General features: G+C 37.3%; 2 protein-coding genes across 26 annotated transcripts in view; one reads left to right on the top strand and one right to left on the bottom strand.

Annotated features, from left to right (window-relative positions):
- The window catches only part of PRKG1 (protein kinase cGMP-dependent 1), a 1,681,227-nt gene that overhangs the window by 1,184,890 nt on the left and 468,791 nt on the right, over positions 1-27,546 (bottom strand). The window lies entirely within an intron of this gene.
- LOC129637131 (60S ribosomal protein L36a) lies at positions 19,781-20,167 on the top strand. Its single transcript, XM_055561138.1, has one exon. It carries the CDS (start codon positions 19,806-19,808, stop codon positions 20,124-20,126), a length of 321 nt encoding a protein of 106 aa, XP_055417113.1. The 5' UTR covers positions 19,781-19,805; the 3' UTR covers positions 20,127-20,167.

Consider the following 27,546-nt stretch of genomic DNA (forward strand, 5'->3'; position numbering starts at 1 on the left):
TGCATCATGAAAGACACATATCTTCTTAAAAAAAAAAAAAAAAAAAAACCCTAGGAGGTTAATTTGTGCTGAGTATCATAAAGAACACATGACTCCAGAAAAAAATGGGCATCTGAAGCCTCCTCTCCCAGGGACAGTTTTTCCAGGATTCTCGCAAAACAGAGTTACAGCATACTTTTCAGAGAAGAGCTTAAGATGCTGCTGCTGCTGCTGCTGCTAAGTCGCTTCAGTCGTGTCTGACTCTGTGCGACCCCATAGACGGCAGCCCACCAGGCCCCACCGTCCCTGGGATTCTCCAGGCAAGAACACTGGAGTGGGTTGCCATTTCCTCCTCCAATGCATGAAAGTGAAAAGTGAAAGTGAAGTCGCTCAGTCGTGTCCGACTCTTAGCTACCCCATGGACTGCAGCCCACCAGGCTCCTCCGTCCATGGGATTTTCCAGGCAAGAGTACTGGAGTGGGGTGCCATCGCCTTCTCCCGCTTAAGATGCTACCTGCCCCTTTTCTTCACTTCATGATAGCATTTTCCAGATTTTTGCAGATCAACTTCACCTATGTGTTTTCTGGGATATGCCAAGACCCTCAAGTGGCTACAATTATTTATGGGAGGGCCCCAAAGAATAATATGTCCCAGTAATATCTTAATGCAGCCCAACCTTAACACACAAGAGGTAGCTACAACCAATAAAGCTGCATTGCAGATACTTCTGTTTCATTCATAAATATGAAGAATCCGATTTAATTTTCTGTCTGTTCTTTCTAATCTAAGTTCTATTAGAGAGTCTGAGGTTTGAATCTGATGAATTCTGGCCTGTGTCTTACCCTTGGAATGCAGTGACTATATTTGATCACCTTTGGTTGTCTATGGAATTTGACCCAGACTCATTCTATGGGACCTTTGCCTATAATATTCTTAGGATATCGAGCACAATTCACCTTCTAAGATGCCAAGCCTGATCTGATCAAGAACACCTGGTCTTCCATAAGTTCCAGGTATTAAATATGTTGTCATTTAAAAATATGGCCATGTTCCAAGCTATTTTCAAAAGGATCATTTTGTTATAATTTTATTCCTCAACTTGCTCCAATTGTCTTGAAAGGATGAAGGATAAACAGGCAGGAAAAAAAAATAGTTGAATATGTATTTGACCTAAACAATCACATAATATAGCCATTGAAAGGACTGCTTTGGCTGGCTTTTAATATAAAAGAAACTAGGAGATAAATCATCCCATAGTTGGGGTGTTGAGTTGTTTGTCAAGATGAAAAAGTACATGAAAAGGTTTATGATCTTCTAAAGTTATTCATGTGTTTTTCTTCTTAGAATCTGTGTCATCAAAAAATAGCCTGTGGCTAGATGAGGTTACTTATAATTAAAAGACCCTTTACAGAGACAAGACTGAGGGCCAGTAGTGAATAAATACAGCTGTCTCAGTTAGCCCTGCATTTCCTCTGTAGTGTTTATCATAGGGTGCGAAAAAATGGCATTAAGTGTTTAGAGCCTCAGACTAAATCAACTAGGAAAATTCTATACTCCTAATTTCCCATTCACATTGTACTAAACTTGGGAGCAAGAGAAGACAGAAGCATGAAGAGCACTCTACCACCAAGGCCATGAAACAAATGAAAGCTTAATTATGTAATTTCCTTCTCTATCAGCAAAATCACTTTTGTTTCATCAGTCAAATGTATTCAGGAATCCAAAATCAGATCTAACCAACTTCCAGTAGTTTTCACCATTCTAGTGGTTCTCAAACACTTTAAAAGAAACCACATTTTCAAAGAAAGGAGAAAATCCCCATTGTTCATTCTAAATACTATATACAACTAGGCTATTTAGGCACCATATCCTTGGTATTTGAGAAGCAATAAAAATCTGTATAACTGTAATAAGAAGTTCACAAGATGGATAATTCATGTGGAGAAAACTAGGCCAACATTTACACCCTACTTGGAGATATGACAAAACATTACTCTATTTTCTATCTAATTTAAACTTGATTTGTCCAAGCTATACACTTAGAGGCCAAACACAGTGAAACATACTCAGGTCTTCAGGTGATATGACAAACCTCAGACTACACTAAAGTTCTTGAGCAAAAATATTGCAAAACTTCAGTGTCTGAGGGATAGCATCCTAAGAGGAAAATGTCAACTTTTAACAACTTCTATTTTTAATAAGCTCTTAAGATTTCAAAATTGTTCTTTTGGTACTAAAATTATATTTTCTTCCAGTTACTCTGTCCTCAAGGAAAGAATGACCAAGATTTTAAAATTAAATGGAACTTAAGCCACTGCCTTTATTTAGATGTAGATTCTTTTTTTTTTTTTTTTTTTTTACTTTGTGAAAATTTATTGAACCCTGCACTTAGAGAATGTACATTTTTCCACATGCATGTTGTGCTTCAATAAAAGCATTTGTTTACAATGTTGGAAAAGCATTCCCACCTGCTGGTGAACCTCATCCCAATAAAGCCACTGACATCAAGTGACCTCTCCCTGCATAGTTAATTTGTTTGGCTCTGCAAAAGTTCCTTTTATATATTCCCAGTCGAAAAGGCAAGAAGGATGTCTTTCCTTGCTAGAAATGTTGCAACTGACTTTTTTTTTTTAATTGCAGTATAGTTACTTTACAGAGCTCTGTCAGTTTCTGCTGTACAGCCAAGTGAATCAGCCATATGCATACGTACATCACCTCTTTATTGATATCCTTCCCACAGAACATCACAGAGCACAGCGAGTTCCTGGTGCAAGTCAGTTCTCATTAGTTTATCTATTTTATACACAGTAGTGTATACAGGTCAACCCCAATTTCTCACTTCATCCCACCACCACACCTTTTTCCTTTGGTATGCACATGATTATTCTCTATATCTGTCTCTCTATTTCTGCTTTATAAGTAAGATCATCCCTACCACTTTTCTAGATTCCACATATATGCATCGGCATAATACTTATTTTTCTCTTTCTGATTTAGTTCACTCCATATGACAATCTCTAGGCCTAGCTATGTCTCTACAAATGACTCAATTTCATTCTTTTTATGGCTTTCTAATATTCCATTATTGGAATCAAATCAATTTAAAAACACTGATTTTCAAATGAACTGATAACTTACACTAATTTCATACTATCAAGATGTTAAAAATATTTTTCAAGGTAATTCTGACTAAATAATCAGGAAAATATCAGTTTGGACTTCTGATATAATAAACATGATGGTCTAAACCAGAATTGTCCCTGTCTCCTCCAGGACTGGATGTAAAAGCAACAAAGACAATGAAAAAAGAATACTCTGTAAGGTTCATTTTTAGCAGAAGAGAGAGGTATAACCTGAAGACTTTAAAACTTCTGTAAAGACTGCAATCAGGCAAGGGTGCCATGGAAGAATGTGAAAAGAAACATGGAGAGACTGCAGTGACAAGTGGGGCTAAGACCAAGAGACGTCAGGAAGCAACAGTGCCTTCAGAAGGTGAGAAGCACACCCTGAGATGCAGAAATATGGCTGACTAATTATTGCAGATGGTGACTGCAGCCATGAAATTAAAAGACGCTTACTCCTTGGAAGGAAAGTTATGACCAACCTAGATAGCATATTCAAAAGCAGAGACATTACTTTGCCAACAAAGGTCCGTCTAGCCAAGGCTATGGTTTTTCCTGTGGTCATGTATGGATGTGAGAGTTGGACTGTGAAGAAAGCTGAGAGCCGGAGAATTGATGCTTTTGAACTGTGGTATTGGAGAAGACTCTTGAGAGTCCCTGGGACTGCAAGGAGATCCAACCAGTCCATTCTGAAGATCAGCCCTGGGATTTCTTTGGAAGGAGTGATGCTAAAGCTGAAACTCCAGTACTTTGGCCACCTCATGCGAAGAGTTGACTCATTGGAAAAGACTCTGATGCTGGGAGGGATTCGGGGGAGGAGGAGAAGGGGATGACAGGGGATGAGATGGCTGGATGGCATCACTGACTCGATGGACATGAGTCTGAGTGAACTCCGGGAGTTGGTGATGGACAGGGAGACCTGGCATGCTGCGATTCACGGGGTTGCAAAGAGTCAAACACAACTGAATGACTGAACTGATCTGAACTGAATTATTCAAAGTAGAAGAGGTATAAATACACACACACAATCACACAGATGGGGCACATTTGTAGAAAGCAGTCTCCATATATAATAAAGGAAAAAGTCTATGGTATAAAATCAGAAAAATTGAAAAAATATCCAGGACTCTTTCCCCACCCTACTCTCCCAATCCTCCCCCACCTCCAATCCCTGTCCTATCCTAAGACAGGATGTGCCCAAAGCAGAAACACAAGATCTCAGAAATGAAATGGTAAGACAGAAGAGATGAAATATGATCTGGCAGAGCTCATAAAAGAACTATAAAAATACATCAAAGTCATGCAAGAAATGAAATAGAGAGAGTCAAAGAGAAAAAAGAAATTATAGAAGACACACAAAGGGAAATAGAGGATTAAATGAGAGAGGAAAATAAAGGACAGAAAGAAAAAAAGAATTCAGTTCAGTTCAGTCACTCGGTCATGTCTGACCCTTTGTGACCCCATGGACCACAGCACACTAGGCCTCCCTGTCCATCACCAACTCCCGGAGTCCACCCAAACCCATGTCCATTGAGTCAGTGATGTCAGCCAACCATCTTGTCCTCTGTCATCATCTTTTCCTCCTGCCTTCAATCTTTCCCAGTATCAGGGTCTTTTCTAATGAGTAGGCTCTTTGCATCAGGTGGCCAGAGTACTGGAGTTTCAACTTCAGCGTCAGTCCTTCCAATGAACACTGAGGACTGATCTCCTTTATGACGGACTGGTTGGATCTCCTTGTAGCCCAAGGACTCTCAAAAGTCTTCTGCAATACCACAGTTCAAAAGCCCAACAGTATAGGATTATTTAAATCAATGCCATTATATTTACACTATAAAATATTATACACTAATAATTGTGCTATAAAATAATATATAAAACTTGCAAAGATTTTCACAATATGTTTATGGTTTTTGTTCAGGTAATTAAACACAGAGACCATTGGACTGGGTGGCTCTAATGCCGTGGCAGCCTACAAAAGCTGGTGCACTGGGACGACCCAGAGGGATGGTGTGGGGAGGGAGGAGGGAGGAGAGTTCAGGATGGGGAACACATGTATACCTGTGGTGGATTCATTTTGATATTTGGCAAAACTAATACAATTATGTAAAGTTTAAAAATAAAATAAAATTAAAAAAAACAAAAACAAAAAAATGAAGAGGAAACTTAGACAGACTTAATGCACTGGAATTTCAGGAAATAAAAACTTAAGAACCACCAAATACAAACAGCCAATCAGACTGCCTCAAATAAGGCAACAGCTTAAGCTTTGGCCAAGTAAGCAGTTCCCCTGCTTTGCTTCCATGTCCTCTCTATAAAAAGCATCCGTCTAGGTCCTGTTGGCACTGCTGCTTCTAACCAGTTTTGTCTTGGTGCTGCACAAACTGAATTGCTGTTTGCTCAAATAAAACCTGGTACATTTTAATTTCTTCAGTTTACCTTTTAACAGTTCCAAATCATCATGAAGTGCCTAGTTCCATTTTTTGAGTGTACATATATACTTATACATACACAATCTGAGACTCAAAGATTATAGACAAAAAAGTCAATAATGGCTTTCTTTCGATCATGGGACTAAGAGAGATTTAATTTTCATCCTTTTGTTAACATTTATTCTAAAATGAACAAAGATTTCTCTTACAAACTAAAAAGTTTTAGAATCAAGTATCCAGGAAAAGTAAACATCAATCCATGTCAGTTTAAATAGAGTAATATACAATATTTTTCATCTTAGTGTTACTTTATGAATAGAATGGCAGAATGAAAGTAAAATGTGACTATAAAATGAAACTACTGGCCTGAACTTGAAGATAATTATAACTTATTATAGCCAGTATTTACCATGCCCTCTTAGAATTGCTTCCTTTAAACTTATTTAATTCTCACAATATTTCATTGAGGCTGATGTTGTTATTGTTCCATTTAATAGAAGAGAAAAGTAAGTCCTTGAGAGGTTAAGTAATTTTTTAAAGGTCATGTTGTGTAAAAAAATGACAGAGTCAGGACTCAATGTTTGCAGATTTAGCTATTCTGCTGTATTCTCTATACAGCTAGTCCATAATGATAAAACAAGCAGCGTATTTCTTCAAATTCCCACTTGTTGATGTAAAGGTGACATTGTCTCAGAATCAATTTTATGAAGTTGTAAGTAAAGTCAGCAATCTGAATGCTAAAAGCAAGGGACTGGCAATCTCTTGACACTGAGGAGTCCATGGGCCTCATTCCTGAAACTCCTGGCGGTAAACTTCAAGGGATGCATTAGGTCAGACCTGCATTTCTGTATCTGAAAAGCAGCAAACCTAATGACACCAGTCTCTTTAAGTGACATTGCCTAATTAGATTAGATTGAAGAGTACAAAAATAAAAGCACAACTTGCTGCTGATTATTTTTTAATCTAGGAAATGGAAAGAGTGACAGACTTTACTTCCTTGGGCTCCAAAATCACTGTGGACCATGACTGCAGTCATGAAATCAAAAGATGCCTGGTCCTTGGAAGAAAAACTATGACAAATTTAGATAGCATATTAAAAGGCACAGACATCATTTTGCCAACAAAGGTCCATATAGTCAAAGCTATGTTTTTTTTACAGTAGTCATGTACAGATGTAAGGAGATCAAATCACTCAATCCTGGAGGAAATCAACTTTATTCGTTGGAAGGACTGATGCTGAAGCTGAAGCTCTGATACTTTGGCCACCTGCTGCAAAGAGCCAACTCACTGGAAAAGACCCTGATGCTGGAAAGACTGAAGGCAGGAGGAGAGGGGACAAGAGAAGACGAGATGGTTGGAAGGCACCATCCACTCAATGGACATGAGTTTGAGCAAACTCCAGGAGATGGTGAGGACAGGGAAGCCTGATGTGCTGCAGTCCATGGGGTCACAGTCAGTCAGTCACGACTTAGCTACCATATAACAATTACCTTAAAATAAAAACAGGAAATTCCTTGTAAGTTTCATCCCAGTCACTGTTAAATGGCATGATATGTAAGGCAACTACAAGTTGTATAGTTTAACTTCCCACTTGCTCATTTTTGCCTCAACTACCAAGGTTGCAGCAGGATGAAAATATATAAACTTTAGAAATGTTTAATAAGGAAATACAGTAATTCTTGCTGGTGTTTAAATTTACTAAATATTTTACTTAAAAGGAAAAAAGGTAAAATATTCAGATAAAATTTCTCAAATATGGTGAGAATAAATTGTTCAATAATAGCAGTTAAGATATAACATTGTCTAAAAACACTGGTCCATCAAAAATGTTTTGGAAAAAGATTCCAGATAAATCACTTTTATCTTATGAATGTTAAATTTTAAAATATGGAATTTTGATGGAAAGTACCATGAAATAGGCTTTTTCACCAATACCACTGATATTTGGAAATAAAGATGTCATAATTGATGAATATCAGAGGGGAGATTGCAGTAAATGCTGTGTATGCTTTGGCTAGAGGACATGACTGAGACAAAAATAAAACAAGGATGGTGAAGATATTTAACTTGGGACCCAATACCAATCCATTGGCCATGCCTGTCTATAGTGATGGACTGAAAAGATAATGAGGCTGAATCTGTCTCAGGGAGGACTGCAATGATTGATTGGCTATGTATGCCAAGGAAAAGGAATAAAACCACTGTGAAATTCAAGCTACAAATTTGGCATCCCTAGATTAGTAAACTGAGTAGACAAAGAAAACGCAGCTAGAATTAATATCAGCAAAGGCAGACTAAAACATTTTTTTTTTTCAGACTAAGAACATGTGTATCTATTTATTCACATGGAAAAGGCAAGTAGTTCAATTAATCTGAAGATACGGACAAATAAGGAAACAAGGCTTTGTGAATGTCAATGTCCCTGGCTTATCTTGATATGTCCAAGCTTTGAGATCTTGGGTCATCTCAGGTTTACCTCTCTTAATTGAAGTTTATTCATTTTTAAAAGATAGACAACAATGCAACCTATCTCAAAGGTTCTTACAAAATCAAATGTGATCATACACAATTATGGTACCTATAATATCATGCATAATAGTGCCAGATATTCAGAACTCATGCCTGATAGGAAGAAAAATGCTTAAGGTGAGATCATTGGGGACCTGAGGGATATTGTCCAAGTTCAGTTCAGTTCAGTTCAGTCACTCAGTTGTGTCCGACTCTTTGCGACCCCATGAATCACAGCATGCCAGGCCTCCCTGTCCATCACCAACTCCCAGAGTTCACCCAAACTCATGTCCATCGAGTCGGTGATGCCATCCAGCCACCTCATCCTCAGTTGTCCCCTTCTCCTCCTGCCCCCAGTCCCTCCCAGCATCAGAGTCTTTTCCAATGAGTCAACTGTCCACATGAGGTGGCCAAAGTATTGGAGTTTCAGCCTCAGCATCAGTCCTTCCAAAGAACACCCAGGACTGGTCTCCTTTAGGATGGACTGATTGGATCTCCTTGCAGTCCAAGGGTACTAGCTAATTTGGAAGCCTTGGAACCCTAAATTTTAATATAGAAAAGCTTATGTCAGAGAAAAACAAAATAATTCATCTCACTCAATAATGAATTCCTTTATGCACAGTCTGTCTATGCTTTCCACAATCCAACATCAATTGCACACTACGCTAGAGCTTTCAGGTTTTGTGTGGCATCCTCATTTCATTTTCATCATCATTTCAGGTTTTGTGTGACATCATTATGAGGCAGCATAACTTGTTCTTTCATTATTTTATGGCTTGACAATAGTTCTAATATTTCTATCAAACTGAAAAAGTTCAGAATACACCTACAAACAACTTAAGGGGGAGAAAAATCAGAGAAAAGGTTATTCACCTTTTCTTATTACCAGGTTACATCTTATAAAGTCCTTTACAAATATCACTCTTTTCACTCAATACAAAATAACTCCACAGTCAGTAAAATTGTTACTATTCTACGTTTTTATAATTCTATAGGCATCTGGCCTATGTTCAACCCTTTCATCCCACAGTTTATCATTCCTAGGAGGAAGGATAAAATAAAGCCAAGAATAAAGGGCTTTTGGCTAAGAATAAATCCAATACTTCTTGAGGGCTGCTGTGGACTCTAAAATTGCTGCATATGCTGACATCACGCCTCACAGACTCTAGACCTGGTGGTCTTGCTGGATACTGCATGCAAATCTGCTCCTTGATGTTTTTGTGGAAATCCTGGCTAAGACCCACTGGATATCTAGTTCTATATTACCAGCCAGAATGCACTAGGTAACTAAATGCACACACTTTCAGTCAAGCTGGATCCCATGAATCACTCTATCCCTATGACATTCTATCAGTTATAAATACTGGCAACAGTAAGCCCCAAACTATGGTGAGAGCGCATGCATCTATCTTCTTGGCCACAAGGAGACATGGCCCAAATGTGGAATACAGACCCACTGCCAAGGAACACAGATGGGGGAGAATGGACACCACTATCGCAGCTCTGAAACAGAGAAACTTGTTAGCCCTTGAAACTTTTGAAATGAAATCTATAAGCAACTAAAATTATTTTCAGGCATATTTTACTGTTCTTGACGGAGCTAAAGTAAGTATGAAATATCAAGAAAGAACTCTGATTTTAAAAGAAACAATTGCATAGCAGAATTCACATTCTTTATCCTGAAGTCTTCGATACCAAAAAAGCATGACCCAAAACACCACAAGTTTAAAAGCGACGCCCTTTTTTTGAAGCCAGCTCAAAGGATTTGTGTTCTATACAAGAGATTATTCTGTTGGTGTCTACATAATAAAAATAATGTTTTTGAAAAAAAAAGATATGTGTATCGTACTGGGTATTAGAAGCCTCACAACAAAATAGGATTGGAATTACAAAGGGTTCCACAAAGGGCATTGTTCCAGCTACGTACAACGCCACATCAAAAGTTTTTCAGTGAAAATTTAAATCTGATTATTTAATAGACAGCCAAGATGTTGCAATTCATCTTTATATATGTGTATGATATTTCCAATAGGCAATATCATGTAAAGGTTAAGTACACAGACTCCACTGTCATGCAGACCTGTGCTGAACTCCTTTTTCTGAACTTTTAACACACATTCAATAGTGAGCAAGTTAACCTAAGCCTCAATTTCCTCACTTGTAAAATGGGTGTAAAAGAATCTACCTCTTTCGACCTGCTGTGAGGGTTAAATTAGATAAAATATCCATTGGGTTGAGAACGGAATGCCTGGTACAAAGTGAACATTAAGTGTAGCCCTGACTATTTTGATGTTGCAAGAACAGCTTTTTGTCCCTCATCTAAAATCACAAAACGCCCTACAGACTAGTATTACCAAATTTCCATGAAGAATGTTCTAGACAATGACCACAGTTTTATTTGCAGAGTTCTTTCTAGAAACAGAATAGGAAGACTTTGTCATTGCTGTTTCTGCAATAAGTTGGGATGAGTGATTTCTCTCAGCATCCCTGTTTTCTCCTCAGTATAGACTGTATTGTAGCCCCTGATTCAAAGCAATAAATGCAATCCTTGATAAGAACTATACTTTAAATAAAAATGTTTTATACTTGAAAATTTATATATAAAATAATAAAGTAGAAGTCTCAGATCAGAGCTCCAGAGAGTTCACTTTTACTTGTTTTTGAGTACTTCCATAAAGTAATCTGCTTTAAATTAAGAACTTATAAAACAATCTGCCTTAAATTCTGAGAAAAAAAGGGAAGACTGAATCTTTCCCCTTCCCCCAGATCTCTGTTTAAATATGGGAAAGAGCTATTTACAAGAATAGAAGCAAAGTTTGTCTAGGAGAACCGTCGCTGCCAGAGAAAGACCCCTAATGAGAAGAGGCAGATTTTGCTGTGGCAGCTGTGTCTATGTACAGACTTACTTATTCTGAAATCATGTAAACTCATTTTAATAGGAGTCTAAACGTGATGAGTAGATAGGAGGAAAATCACACATTTTACTTGGGTCACTGTTTACTAAAGGAGTACGCCCCATCATTACGTTTAACTAGGCTGAAATTACACACTAGACTATCATACTGAAATGTCCATATATGTGAACTGGGTTTCTTTGTCTACTAAATATGATTTAGATCTTCTATATCAGCTGTCCTTAAAGTTCAAAGATGGGGGTCTCAAGGATACTGGTATATGGGAAAAGTATGTTCAAAAGGATAGAGGCAGACAGCAAACACAGACCAAATCTACTTAACTATTTTTGCCTTGAGGCCAGCCCTGAGGTTAGAAGTAAAAAGGAATCAGACAATAGGCACAGGTGACATAATCAACCAAGTTGCCCTTACATGTAGAGAGAATAAACCTCCACAGGATGATCTGAAGAGTTCTGACAGAATCCACCCCTCTCATAAATGTCCCCTCAGAGAGAGTCTGTGAGTGGCATTGAAAATTCCTAGCATATTTGTTCCTGTGCTTTTTTTTTTTTTTTTCTCAATTTATAATACTTTTTATTTTTATTTTTTTTTTTTAATTTTATTTTATTTTTAAACTTTACATAACTGTATTAGATTTGCCAAATATCAAAATGAATCCGCCACAGGTATACATGTGTTCCCCATCCTGAACCCTCCTCCCTCGTCCCTCCCCATTCCATCCCTCTGGGTCGTCCCAGTGTTCCTGTGCTTTAAATCTTTGAAAGTCCTCACTCAAATGCCATGGGGCAGGGGGAAGATTACAAGACTTTAGACCTTGTCAATTACAATAATCTTCATTTGAATTAAATTAAAAGAGTAGGTATATGGCCAGCTACAGAGTTCAGAGAGATGAGACAAAATAGTAAAGGAAAAATAACATTTATGAAAGGCTGTCTATGTGCCAGGCCTTATGGTTAAAACTTTTGACATGATGTCAGAGCAGGACTGTCAGTATGAAGGATAATTATGATCCTAATTTCACAAAAAGTAAATGGATGCTCAGAGAAGTCAAGTAATCTACTCAAGACCACACAGGTAGTAATGGACAGAGGAAGGATGTGAACTGGGGCTAACACAAGAGAATGAGTTCTTATTACCATCCTAGCATTTGGATGTGCTTAGTAGCTCAGTCATGTCTGACTCTTTGTGATCCCATGAACTGTAGCCCGCCAGGCTTCTTTGTCCGTGGGGATTCTCCAGGCAAGAGTACTGGAGTGGGTTGCCATGCCCTCCTGTAGGGGATTTTCCCAACGCAGGGACTGAACCTATGTCTCCCACGTTGCGGGTTGATTCTTTATTGTCTGAGCCACCAGGGAAGCCCAAGAATACTGGAACGGGCAGCCTATCCCTTCTCCAGAGAATTTTCCTGACCCAGGAAACAAACTGGGGTCTCCTGCATTGCAGAAGGATTCTTTACCAGCTGAGCTACCAGGGTAGCCCAATTTGGATAAGCATATTTAGATTTAAGGAGAGGACCCAAGAAAATTCCAGCGTGGGAAAACGTTCTCCAAAGAGTAAAGACAAAAAGGGAAGTCTGGCCACGTGGTGCCCAGACCACTACTGGACACCGTGTGTCACTGCAGTGCTGAAAGATAAGAGAGTCCGTTTACTATAATCTGCAGCTCCTAGTTAATAAAGCAGATTCAATAAAAAAAGACCAGTCTCATATCTCACACTTAGCATGTTGTGTAAAATCACAAGTAAAACTTTTAACCTTTTACTAGTTCTGTGGTTCAGACTACTAATGCTCTTCAACAGTCATATTCTGTCATAGCTAAAAGTGTAAGAAAATATAAAAACCACTATTTAGGTGAGTATTTTGAATGGATATATATGGATAAAGCTGGCTTCCCAGGTGGCCCAGTGGTAAAAGAATCTGCTTGCCAATGCAGGAGGTTCAGGAGGTACTGGTTTGATTCCCGGGTCAGGAATATCCCCTGGTGGAGAAAATGGCAACCCACTCCAGTATTTTTACCTAGAGAAGAATCCCATCGACAGAGGAGCTGGGCCGACCCCAGTCCATAGGGTCACAAAAAGTCAGACACAACTGAACGACTGAGCGTGCACAAGAATGAGCTAGTATATATTAACCACATCATTCTATAACCTTACCTAAATCCTAACTTTTATCTTCATTGGAATTTTATCTGGGACTATTATATATTCGCTATTCAAAAATCCTAAGAAAGTAAAATATTAGATGTAGGATAGGCTGTCTTCTTGGCTAGTCTTGAAACAGCAGACACTGAATAAAACTAGCATATATTTTGTAGAGTCCAAAGAATTTACTTTATATTTTTTGATAATAGTAACCTTACTCTTAGAATTTACACTAAAGTTCTGAAGACTAATTTACATATACATAACCCCTAGCTGACTGAAATTTGACAACATTAAGGGCAAGTGACTAGTGGCTCATGAAGCTCCAGTGAGAGCTTCTCTGACTGCTTTATAAAAATATCAAAATATATTTGCTCACACATAGCAAAAATACATTTCAAAAGTATAAAAATGGAAAGCATCAGTGATCTTCATTCGACTGCATCAAGCTCTCTTAGTCAGTTCAGTGTATTGTACTATACCCTATATCAAAATGTTACATTAAAAAAAAAAACCAATCCAATTTTAAAAAGGGCAGCAAATCTGAATAGACATTTTTCAAAGAGGACATACAATGACCGACAGGCACATGAAAATATGTTCAGTATCACTAATTGGTAGGAAAATGCAAATTAAAACCAAAAGTGAGATATTACCTCACAGTGGCTACAAAAGACAAGACATATCAAGTGTTAAAGAAGTTGTGGAGGTAAAGGAACCCTCACACACTGTTACTGGAAATGAAAACCGGTGTGGCAACTATGCAAAACAGTATGAAGCATCTTCAAAAAATTAAGATCAGAACTACCATATGATCCAGGAATTCCAATTCTGGGTATTTATTCGAGGAAAATAAAAACACTAATTCAAAAAGATATCTGCACCCTTAAGCTCACTGCAACATAACTTACAATAGCCAAGATATAGAAATAAATACTACTCAGCCATATAAAAGAATGAAATCTCATCATTTGTGACAACATGGATGAACCTGCAGGGTATTATATTAAGTGAAATAAGGCAGAAGGAAAAAGACAAATACCATATGATTTTACTCATATGCGGAACAGTAAAAAACAAAACAAATGAAACAAAAACTCAGAGAGCATATCAGTGGTTAGCAAAGGGGAAGAGGTTTGGGGGGCAGACAAAAAGGTTGAAGGAGTTGAACTGTGTGGTGATGAATGGCAAATAGACTTTTGGAGGTGATTACTTTGTGTAATACAGATGATGAATTATCATGTTGTATACCTGAAATGTATGTTAGTAAAAAAGTTATTAATATATTTATTGGCAGAAGGTATGTATGTATGATCATTATATATATATATATCAGGCCATAAACATTTACATAATTACATTACATTAAAAGCTATTTACCTTATAGAAGAATAACTATTACCCTTTCACTTTTTTCTTTAATTAATTCTCTCATTCTAGCAAATTTATATTTTATAAAGAATACTGATACACGGCTAAGCATGAAGACACAAATTCCTCCACAGCAAAATCATACTGAAAACAGAAGGACTAAGGATTAAGAATATTTCTATTTAATACAAAAGTGTATTTTTAATGTATGTATTATATGAGGCATACTATAGATTTATAATCTGTCAATTGCACTGTTTCTCTTTTAAGTACAAATATATCTTAGAGCTTATTCCTAAGACTTATATTAAAAATCACTAATTTGAAATTATAGATTAAATGTTATATGCAATTTTTAATACGTAAGTCTATATTTTTAAAAACCAACCCAAATTTATCTACACAGCAACCGTTTCTCCCTCCCATTAACTAAAGTCACATGGCAGAAAAAGACATTTGAAAGTTGCTTCCTCACAATAGCTATCTTTGTTGGCTATTTCATTTTATGTGAATCCAAATTATACAGTGTCTCAATAATGCTACAAACAGAAAAGACTTTAAATTGGTACTTTAAAGCAATCTAACCATATTAGCTTCTTTAAAATCCTTTTTGTTTTATTATGTGTTTGATAGTTATGAAAAATATAGCTACAGGAAACATAACATATATTTCAGGAATTAGTATCAGTCCTTACTGTTGTTCAGTCAGTCAGTCATGTCCGACTCTTTGTGACCCCATGGACTACAGCACACCAGGCTTCCCTGTCCTTCACTATCTCCAAGAGTTTGCTCAAACTCATGTCCATTGAGTCGATGATGCCATCAAACCATCTCATCCTCTGTCCTCCCCTTCTCCTCCTACCCTCAATCTTTCCCAGCATCAAGGTCTTTTTCAGTGAGTCAGTCCTTCCCATCAGGTGGCCAAACTATTGGAGCTTCAGCATCAGTCCTTCCAATGAATATTCAGGGTTGATTTCATTTTGGATTGACTGATTTGATCTCCTTGCTCTCTGAGGCACTCTCAAGAGTCTTCTCCAGCACCACAGTTCAAAAGCATTTTGGCACTCAGCTTTCTTTATGGTTCAACTCTCACATCTGTACATGACTACTAGAAAAACCATAAGATTTCTAAAGTAAAAATTAAATATATTCATGATAATGCTTGAATTCCACTCACAATTTAGTTTCTCGAATTGTTCATCTCTTCTTCATTCACTCATTCATTCAACAAACACCTGTGGTGCTTATTATTGTTGGGTTTTGAATTTTTTCCAGGAAAACAAAAGAGAACATGATGTCATCATTGAGAGGCTTACAGTCTTCGTCGTGCAGCAACTAGAAGCCTCCGTTTTCTAGTCTTACAGTGAAATAAGGAATCAGTAAAGTTTGTTAACAGGAAAATCCAATTAAGTTGAAATATTCCCATTTCTACTTGGTAATATCTTCCAAAGAGCTACTTAGAAATAACATATAAGATTTTTACCACAATTTAATTTCATTTAAAATCCATCCATTTCACTTAGTGATTCAAACCACTCCATTTCCATCCTATCTTCATTGCAGATTGTATATCAAATGATAAGTATAATTGGGAAGAAATGTAATCCGAGATTTTCTAAGAAATGCCACTGTAATACGGTTAGGGAATAGTTCAACACATTAATTATGAACAAAAGTGCCCCCAAGCCATCTGGCATCCTCAGTCAGTCTTAGAGAGTGCCAGGGAAAAAATCTAGAGGCTGCTGTATTGAATTCAAGTTTCAGTTCAGTTCAGTTCAGTCATTCAGTTACGTCCGACTCTTTGTGACCCCATGGACTGCAGTACACCAGGCTTCCCTATCCATCGCCAACTCCTGGAGCTTACTCAAACTCATGTCCATCAAGTCAGTGATGCCATGCAATCATCTCATCTTCTGCCATCCCCTTCTCCTCTTGTCTTCAATAATTTCCAGCATCAGGGTCTTTTCAAATGAGTCAGTTCTTCACAATCAGGTGGCCAAAGTATTGGACTTTCAGCTTCAGCATCAGTCTTTCCAATGAATATTCAGGACTGATTTCCCCTAGGATGGACTGGTTGAATCTCCTTGCAGTCCAAGGGACTCTCAAGAGTCTTCTCCAACACCACAGTTCAAAAGCATCAATTCTTAGGTGCTCAGCTTTCTTTATGGTCTGTCCAACTCTCACATCCATACACTACTATTGGAAAAACCATAGCCTTCACTAGACAGACCTTTGTTGACAAAGTAATGTCTCTGCTTTTTAATATTCTGTTGAGGTTGATCATAAGTTTTCTTCCAAGCAGCAAGCATGTTTTAATTTCATGGCTGCAGTCACCATCTGCAGTGATTCTGGAGCCCAAAAAAATAAAGTCAGCCACTGTTTCCATTGTTTCCCCATCTATTTGCCATGAAGTGATGGGACCAGATGCCATGATCTTCGTTTTCTGAATGTTGAGCTTTAAGCCAACTTTTTCACTCTCCTCTTTCACTTTCATCAAGAGGCTCTTTAGTTCTTCTTCACTTTTTTAAGCCATAGGGTGGTGTCATCTGAATATCTAAGGTTATTGATATCTCTCCCAGCAATCTTGATTCCAGCTTGTGCTTCATCCAGTCCAGCATTTCTCATGATGTACTCTGCATACAAGTTAAATAAGCAGGGTGACAATATACAGCCTTAACGTACTCCTTTCACAATTTGGAACCAGTGTGTTGTTCCATGTCCAGTTCTAACTGTTGTTTCCTGAACTGCATACAGATTTCTCAGGAGGCAAGTACGGTGGTCTGGTATTCCCATCTCTTTAAGAATTTTCCATAGTTTGTTGGGATCCACACAGCCAAAGTCTTTGGTATAGTCAAGAAAGTAGAAGTAGAAGCAATAGAATTCAAGTTTACTAACACTCAAACTCAATTGTTCAGATTTTAGGTGTTTCAAGCTTTCATTCTAAAAAATACTTATTTGATGTCATACTTACTACAGGCTTCTGCACCTAGTTGGACATTTATGTATACGTTGCTTTACTGTTGTATCAATGATATTTGATAAACTTATGTGGAGAAGACAAATAGGTTGGACTGGATGGAAATTGATAGTTATGCAGTGCAACACTGCTCGGCTACTCCTGTTCCATCTTCATCACACTCCAAATACTATTTTCAGCACGATGCACTTGAACACTTGTAGTGAGAGAGGTCTCACTCCATTCCAGAGTGTCAGTTCCTGACACTTAGGGTTCTGCACACACAAGTCTTATGTCTAAAGTGCTCTTCCCCTGCTTTGCCATTGAGTTAAAGGATACTTGTCATTCTACATTAGCATCAATGTCACTGCATTAGAGCAATATCTCTAGCCACTCGGTCTAAATCAGCTATCACTACCTAATATCTTCAATTTCTCTCCATCTCTGTATTTCTCACAATTTATGACTTTGTCTTGTTTAATTATTGACGTCTATCATATTTAATCATCACAACAGAAGTATTAGATTCTTTTAGTATCCACACTGTACAGATGAGGACACTTGCTTTTCATTGCTAAATGCTGAACAACTGCATGGGGCCCAGCTCATATTTATATACAATTAATGGTCATTTAATAAATTGACTGAAATAACCTGGAGTTGAAATCTGTCTCTCTGGACATGATGGGGAAAGTGAGTCAGACAGAACTGAGTTTGAAACCTGCCTGATTATATGATCCTGATATAGACAGAGATATATATACCTTCTAAGTCTCATTTTTAATCAGTGAAATGAATATAACACATCATTTCATAGAATTTTACTGTTAGGATTGGATTAATTAATGTAATTGAAATAACCTAACCTTAATAAGCACTCATAATTTATATGAATTTGCCCTAATTCCAGCCCATGGATGTTTAAAGAGCACATCTCATTTCTCCTTCAAATGATATCCTCTCAAATAAAATATCTTGTCCTTTATTCCTCCAGTTAATTAGCTTGCATTTCTTAAAATGCCCTTTTATTCAGTTCATTCGTCAAATATTTAGTGGATATCCCCTATTTAAAATTTATAATTACTCATAAATCCTGGTCATCATGGAACACACAACTAAATAGGAAGCTAAATTATACAATCACTCGCTCGATACCAGGGTTTCTCACAGGATTTGTTGAAGCACAGACTGATGGGTATTATTCCTAGAATTTCTGATTCAGTACCGCTGGGGTAGGCCCTGGGAATTTTCATCTCTAATGTTCAACGGTGATGCTGATGCTTCAGGGATCACACCTGGAGAACCAGTGAACTAGAATGCAGTGATATTTGCCCACAGAGAAGTAGAAAATTTGTGAAGGAATAAATTACATTTTTAAAAATTCCAAAAGTTTGATGGGGAAAATGGCATTAGCTGTGGCCTTAAAAAGCTGGAAAATGATTTGAATAAGGTTTCCTGATTTTTACCTTTTGGGTGGAAATGACCATGACAGTAGAAGTTTTGATAATCTTATGATTGAAAACAAATTGAAGAGAAAGTATAAAATTCTGCTCAATGGAAACAAGAGGCAACTCTTATATCTAAAGAAACTATGATAGGTTATTTACTGGTAACGACTACTATAAATATATTAGCATGAAGAAAATCTATTAAAGGAATTTGAATCTATAACTAATATTGCATGAATTAAAGAGTTAAATGAGACAATCTACATTACAGTACCATGCTGACTTCAACCTAAGGAACTCATATATAGAGTCTTCTTCTTGTTTAGCTACTGTCGTGTCTGATTTCTTTTTTATATCCGTGGGCTATAACCTGCCAAGCTCCTCTGTCCATGAGATTTCCCAGGCAAGAATATACTGGAGTGGGTTGCTATTTCTTTCTCCAGGGGATCTTCCTGACCCAGGGATCGAACCAGGTGTCCTGTATTGGCAGGCATAATCTTTACCACTGAACCACCAGGGAAGTCCAATAAGTGTAATATCTATTACATCACTGATTTTTTTAATTAATTCCAGAATTTACCTATTCTACAAAATATATATTTTCTCTGCAGCATTATTGGTAATTTGACAATGAAACAACTGGTTACAGGTTAAAACTAAGTGGAAATTCCTAAGCCCTTTTGCATCATCCTTTACTTAAAGAAAAATATTACTCAAAATACAGAAAAAAAAAAAAAAACACTCTACATATTTAAAACAGAATGCTACTTTCAGAAATGGCTGAAGCTTAATGTACCTAATATGCTGTTCTCAAGAAGGGCAAGTGCAGGTTCTGGGTCACCTGCCACTTCAAAGGTAAAATCTGAAATTTCAGAGCTAAAAGGAATTGACATCAGAAGTATAATCAGGCTTTCTGTGCTGGTATCGCTCTCGCAAACATGGTGAACGTTCCAAAAACCCGCCGGACTTTCTGTAAGAAGTGTGGGAAGCACCAGCCCCACAAAGTGACACAGTACAAGAAGGGCAAGGATTCTCTGTATGCCCAGGGAAAGCGGCGTTATGACAGGAAACAGAGTGGCTATGGTGGGCAGACTAAGCCGATTTTCCGGAAAAAGGCTAAAACTACAAAGAAGATTGTACTGAGGCTTGAATGTGTTGAGCCCAACTGTAGATCAAAGAGAATGCTGGCTATTAAGAGATGCAAGCATTTTGAGCTGGGAGGTGATAAGAAGAGAAAGGGCCAAGTGATCCAGTTTTGAGCTTCATATTTTGTTTTATTATGAAGACAATAAAAATGCCATCAATAAAAAAAAAAAAAAAAAAAAAAAAAAAAAAAAAAAAAGAAGTATAATCAATGAACTGCATTGACGGAAAATGCAGTCCATGAATAATTAATACAAGTGCAATGTGTCAAACTCATGTTCCAATTCTGCAATTATAGATATGATTGATTAAGTAGTTCTTTATGAACTGGCATGCCTACTACTGTGCCAGAGCTGACTCTAAAAGATTAGCTACTCTTTATTCAGAAATCAGGTTGGCAATGTGTAACTGGCCATGATGGCAGTTTTCGCACAACAAAATTTTGCAAGGTCTATAACCAAGGGATCTACTTTTTTTTCTTTTCAGAGCTGACTCTCAAACATTTGCCATTTTTAATTTTGAGTTCCCACTTCTTGAGGTTAATTTACTAAAACTTTGATCATTTGCACATCATTAGAAGATGAAAAGAAAGTTAAATATTTGAATTTCTTATGCTAAGATGAAATAGAACACATTTTTTAAAAACTGTTTACAGGACCTTTAAAGGAGTAGTAAATGTTTCACATTCAGTTCCTTCTCACAAGTACCCTTTGAGAAAGGTATAATTAAGTTATTTACAGGGAGTGAAACACAGGTTCATAGAAGTTAAATAACTTGCCCAAGGCTTATTCTTGACTAGTACACATTACTCTCTCGATAAAACAAAAATATACTTGAAGGACTCTTCTTAACTCTTTAATCTTGGAAGCAAGGATAATTGAATCAAAATTGATAACCAGTTCTCCATTTTACTGATTATGCCAAAGCCTTGGACTATGTGGATCACAATAAACTGTGGAAAATTCTGAAAGAGATGGGAATACCAGACCATCTGACCTGCCTCTTGAGAAACCAGTATGCAGGTCAGGACTCAACAGTTAGAACTGGACATGAAACAATAGACTGGTTCCAAATAGGAAAAGGAGTATGTCAAGGCTGTAGATTGTCACCCTGCTTATTTAACTTCTATGCAGAGTACATCATGAGAAACGCTGGGCTGGAAGAAGCACAGGCTGGAATCAAGATTGCCGGGAGAAATATCAATAACCTCAGATATGCAGATGACACCACCATTATGGCAGAAAATGAAGAGGAACTCAAAAGCCTCTTGATGAAAGTGAAAGAGGAGAGTGAAAAAGTTGGCTTAAAGCTCAACACTCAGAAAACTAAGATCATGGCATCCAGTACCATCACTTCGTGGCAAATAGATGGGGAAACAGTGGAAACAGTGGCTGACTTTATTTTTCTGGGCTTCAAGATCACTGCAGATGGTGATTGCAGCCATGAAATTAAAAGACGCTTACTCCTTGGAAGGAAAGTTACAGCCAAACTAGACAGCATATTGAAAAGCAGAGACATTACTTTGCCAACAAAGGTCCGTCTAGTCAAGGCTATGGTTTTTCCAGTAGTCATGTATGGATGTGAGAGTTGGACTATAAGGAAAGCTGAGAGCCGACAAATTGATGTTTTTGAACTGTGGCGTTGGAGAACACTCTTGAGAGTCCCTTGGCCTGCAAGGCGATCTAACCACTCCATCCTAAAGGAGATCAGTCCTGGGTGTTCATTGGTAGGACTGATGTTGAAGCTGAAACTCCAATAGTTTGGCCACCTGATGCGAAGAGCTGACTCATTAGAAAGACCCTGCTGCTGGGAAAGATTGAAGGCAGGAGAAGAAGCGGATGACAGAGGATGAGATGGTTAGATGGCATCACCAAATCAATGGACACGAGTTTGGATAAATCCAGGAGTTGGTGATGGACAGGAAGGCCTGGCATGCTGCAGTTCATGGGGTCACAAAGAGTTCAACACGACTGAGCGACTGAACTGAACTGAACTCTCCATTTTTAACATGTGTGTGTTCGTTGCTCAGTTATGTCCAACTCTTTGCAACCTTATGGTCTGCAGCCCATCAGGCTCCTCTGTCCATAGTATTCTCCAAGCAAGAATACTGAAATGGGTTGACATTCCCTTCTCCAAAGGATCTTTCTGACCCAGGGACTGAAGCAAGGTCTCCCTCATTGAAAGCAGATTCTTTACCGTCTGATGCTCCAGAGAGGCTCTTTTGAACAATATAAAACAATGCAATTTAAAAAGGGAATGTTGGGTCGCATTAATTTAAGCACTGGGGAAATATTCTCAATAGTAACAGATTTTATGAAATTAAATTCTAATATTTTAGGACATGAAGTTTGACCTTACCAGTTCATCTAATCAAGCCTGAAAAAAGATCTGATCATTTCTAAAGCTCCTTGAAATTTAGCAATTCTGAGTGTATCTATGGTTGGATGTTTTCTGAAAGTAATATCTTTGGTATGGCAAATTGAAGAAAGATGCTTGTCATTCAAGGTAAAAGTTTATTAAACTCAGTTGCATTTTAGTCACAGGCAAAACATTATGACATAGGAGAAGCTAAACATTTTCACTGAAAATTTTTCTAATATCCTTTGCTTTCCTTAGGGCAAAGTTTAGCTCAACAAATTATCTCCTGTGCATAATGGGATATGCTTCCACAATGATGGAAGATTACAGAGTTTTGTGAATGTCTCTATTAGTACCATCTAATATTATTATAGGAATCTTAAATACACTAAGTGCCCTCCAAATTTTCATCTTTAATGAGTTGAGAATTCATAAGTGTATATACATCACACACATGCACACACACACATACTACTCACCCCTAAGGATCTTAATAGAAAGTGTGCACAGTCTAAATAATACTATGCTAGATCAGACTGTTTTTAGAGCTTTGGCTTATTAAATTTCAACAGAGGGTTTAAATATTAAACAAATAAAAATTTCACCTAGAGGGAAAATTATCAGAATTAACTAGATGCTTAAAACCTATTTTCTTAGGGTTTTTTTTTTTTTGGAAGCTCTAATAGTTTATTATCAATTTTCATTATCTACGAGACAATAATTCTAGATTTTAAGGAAACTTGATACAGATTTGTCTGTGTATGCATTATACATTTTTGCAAGTAGATGGTATGTGTATGGATTCCCTAAAATAAATTTTAAAGTTCTGGTGTTGGGGAGCAAACAAAATTCCATTAACATGTATTTGCTAAAGAAAGAAACAATACACGGCTGGCCTAGGGCTAAGCACTGGGGAATATCCAGAAAGTTTTTGCCCACAAGGAACTTAGAGTTTGGTAGACTAAAGAGGTTCTTCAATACCCATGTCTTCATTTAATCTTTTGAACTAAAATTCTGCTAAAAAATTAAGAAAACATATTTTACACATAGACCTAGACTTGGAGATATCCAACTAAACACACAATCATTCCCATTAGAAGTGCTGGTAAGATAGACTGTAGCGTTCCACAAATAAGATGACCTACCAAGGAATGTACACACACACAGAGATCTCGGACAGAAAGTAGGGCTGATTTTCAAAATGGTATACTACAAAGAAATGGGAGCTATTTGTCTTTCATACTGATAGCCCAACTCAAGCTTTTCAAATGAGACAAAATAATTCCTGTGTGTTGTCTCTCAGTTGCCTGCCTATAAAATATTTTACTGTCTTTTCAATTTGTTTTCTTATTAAATTTTATCTTCAGATTAGATTCCTTATTGCAAAACATAGTTTTAAATATTATATGGTTTATGACTCTCTTATTGGGGAAAAAAAAAGCTTTAAACCAAAATACATCTTCTCTAATGCGTGAGCTAAATAGTACTAGAAAGAAACAAGAGCACGTAGTCTCAATTGGAATGTTATACAAGGTTTGGAGAATTAAGCAGTTTGGACTAGGAGTACAATTTTATGACATGAAGTGAATCATTCTTTCACCACCAAGTGTAATTTCTGGAATTGTTATCTGGAAGCAAATGTGTGAGGTAAATATTCCTTTAAAAAACATAAATAAAACTCTTTATGTCCTGGGTAATAAATAAATGTGAGACACTGACTTAAAGATAGTTTTTCTGTATTAGTAATAAATATACATTAAAAATATAGTCTGAAAAGTAAAAATTGAATTACAAAATTAATTCAAAAGATCATAGGAGGAAGCACAATATCCTATATATAATAATTTCTGTCCCATATAATTAATTTGGTACTAATGAAACCAATATGTAGGGAATATGTACAGTGTGCAGGCACTATAGTTAAGTACTGGGGTTATAGAGGACACAGGTATTAAAAGTTCCTGACTTTTAAGTTGCTTAAGCGGGTAGAGAGTACCACACAGGATGGGGAAGGGATTGGTATATTATGCAGGTAGCCGTGGAAGGTCTCTGTACATTGAACATTAAGCAGAAGCAGAGACATGAGTGAGATGATAATGGGGCCATGCTAATATTTGAAGGAAGAGCATTTTAAGCAAAATAATAAAAATATGCCAAGCCCTCAGACAGAGTTAAGGTTAACATGCTTAAAAAACAGTGTGGAAGCCAGTGTGGCTGGGGTGGGGTGAGGGATCACAGGGGTAGAGGTGAGGAAGATAGGTAAAGAAATCAATAATTTAAGAGTTCCAATGGCATCATAGCCATGGTAAGGACTTTTAATATATATTCTTTTTTTCCTTTTAATCAAGATGGGAATCCCTAGAAGGGTTTGAGCAGAAGAGCTACAAGCTTTAACTTAGAGCTTCGTGCAGCTGCGACAAACTCTCTGGAAGCAATGAAGGAAGCAGAGATACAGGGAAGCTGTTGAAATAGTTCGGAAGAGGGATATTGTGACTTGGACTAAAGGGGTACAAATGGAGATAGTAAGAAATGTTCAAATTTAGGAACTATTTCCAAAGTTTTGCCAATAGAATTTGATAATGGATTGGACTGAAAATGGTATGTGAGCTAGAGAGAAGAGGGAAGGATTCCAAATTTGGGGCCTGAACAACTGGAATACTGGAGTTGCCTTTTACAGAAACTGGGAAGACCATTTGAGGAACAAGACTGTCAGTGGATGGGTCCAATCATCGTTTGTGCATGTATTGTATTAGAGGTTCACTAAGTTGGAGTAACAAAGAGCCCTCAAAATACAATGGTTCACAAAAAATGTGTTTATTTCTCTTTCATGTAATATCCTTGAGGTCAGCGGAGGATGCCGGTGGCAGCTATGTTTCATGTGGCTATTCAGACTCCCAAGTTTCTTCCATCTTGTTGCTTCAGTATCACCCAGGTGTGATCACCGCATAGAGAACTGAAGCTGGGTCATCACCAGGTGTTACTGGGTGTTCACAAATCTGGGACAGGAAGGAGAGGAAGAACAGGGCATGTAACCCATGCAAAACAAATCTTTCCTGAATGAATAAATTGGATGAATGAACAAAACACAGTCTGATAAACGTGCTTACATACAGGGACACAGAAAATGTCACAGAAACTTTAGGGAAGAATCCAGCCCAGTTGGGAGGTGTCAGAGAAGGCTTCTTAGCAGAGTCAATTCCTACACTGACTCTGAAGAGCAGTAATATTTCAGTATATACACTCCAGTCAGAGGAAAGCACAGAGTCGGAGACACAAGAAAGTATTTGAGGAAGTTGAGCCAGAGGCGCAGACTGGTGAGTGCAGGGAATTAAGCAGGGAAGTAGAAGAAGGTCCATGAGCAAAAGTGCGCCCCAGGTGCCACACACAGAGCTTGATGCTTGATGTACAGTATTTGACAAATGAGGCACAGATGACTACAAAAGGTTAAACAAGGAGACGACATAGACATATTTGTCTCTGAGAAAGACCTAGCTCATGGTAGTGTAGAGAATGTAAGAAAGTGAAATAAGATCTAGAGACAGACAGATATAGAGGAAGGAATTGTTGGAAATTTTCAAAAAAAGTTATCATAGTCCTGAATCAAAACAGTAGCAGATGGGGACACATGATAACAATAAACCAACAGCTTGAAGAGGATTTGCAGATCAACAGCTGTGGAGCCTGCAATCACTCTTGGGTTTCCAGTTTGAGCTAATGTTAGGGGAAAAAGAGGTATCGCCCACAAAGTGGGGAAACAGAGTAAGTAAAGTGCAGAGAGGATTATTTCAATATGACCAAATGGCTGCTTAAGGGATGGATCTGGATTCAACACCCAGGAATTACAGCTTTTAGCTCAGTGGTCATTTCTCTCTCACTTGACAACTGAGACCAAAGCTTACAACATAAAGCACAAGAGACAGAAACCTAGTTCAGTAGTCTGGTTATACCAAGAATAGTCTATGCTTTGTGAGAACAGGAAACAACATGTACTTTTGTATAAAACACTGAACTAGAACTTGTATAAAGAACAAATACTAAAATTAATTTCTCATCACAATATAGTGACATATGTGTTCACAGCTGGAGTAAGCTTTCATCTCTCAACATTACTTATCTCATAAAAGCTGCCTTGGGGAGAAGAAAGAACGCTGCCATACAATAAAGGAAAGTAGCATCTTTTTTCAAGTCATTCCAAGAAAATGTTTAATAGCATGGTGGTGAGATATCAAGAATGAGCAAACGCACTAGCAAATGAAAAAGCTCTTCGCAAAATGCATCACAAGAGAAATATGCAGAATTTTCAAACATTTACTTAGCAATGAGGATTTTAAAAGAGAAAACCAATCAGTAGCTGACAATTTAGGTTTATCTACACATTAAGAGTGTTCCACTGGACTGCATGTAAAATAATAAACTCTCTTTTCAAATTTGAAAACATTTAAGGCATCAGATGGGTTGTTCTGAGCCTTTAGAATACAAAATGCTATATCTTCAAGGATGTTTTTAAGTGAGAAATAAGCACAATGTAAGGAAATTTTCTCCTCCAAAATGCTGATTAAATTAAAAAATATTTGATTCTTTTATTCCTTTAGAACTATAATTAACATCTAATTACAAAAATCAGTATCCTACTACACTAAATCAGGATAATCACTGGGAAACTCAAGTCAATTCTTAAATCTCAAACATTGGAAAATGTGCAAACAGAACCTACAAAATGCCTCAAGAATACCTTTCAAACTGTGAAATGTAATGCAATTAACAGAATAATAAGCTCTTCAGTGGAATTTACTTGCCCGTTGTTGATATGTATGGGCTATTTGCTCTAGATTTAAATGCCAGCCTTTACAGAAATACTTCTGCTTCTAATGTACCAAGACTTCATTTAAAAACATTTGTTTTCTAACATGTTACTATTGCTATGCTATTTGAAGGTTGGGAAGTTGATATCTGATATTCTTATGTTCTTAAACTAATCCTAGCTTGTTTTCTGAAACAAACATCCAATTTATCATATTTGTATTTGAGTCATATAGCTTAAGGGAGTGATTCTCAAACTTTTAGCCTCAAAACCTCTTTATGTTATGAAAAATTACTGAAAACCTCAAAAAGCTTTTGCTTATGTGGGCTACATTTACTGGCATTTATTCCATTAAAGCTTAAAACAGAATTTTTAAA

This window comes from Bubalus kerabau, chromosome 22 (assembly GCF_029407905.1).
Source record: "Bubalus kerabau isolate K-KA32 ecotype Philippines breed swamp buffalo chromosome 22, PCC_UOA_SB_1v2, whole genome shotgun sequence".
NCBI classification, from domain to species: Eukaryota; Metazoa; Chordata; class Mammalia; order Artiodactyla; family Bovidae; genus Bubalus; species Bubalus kerabau.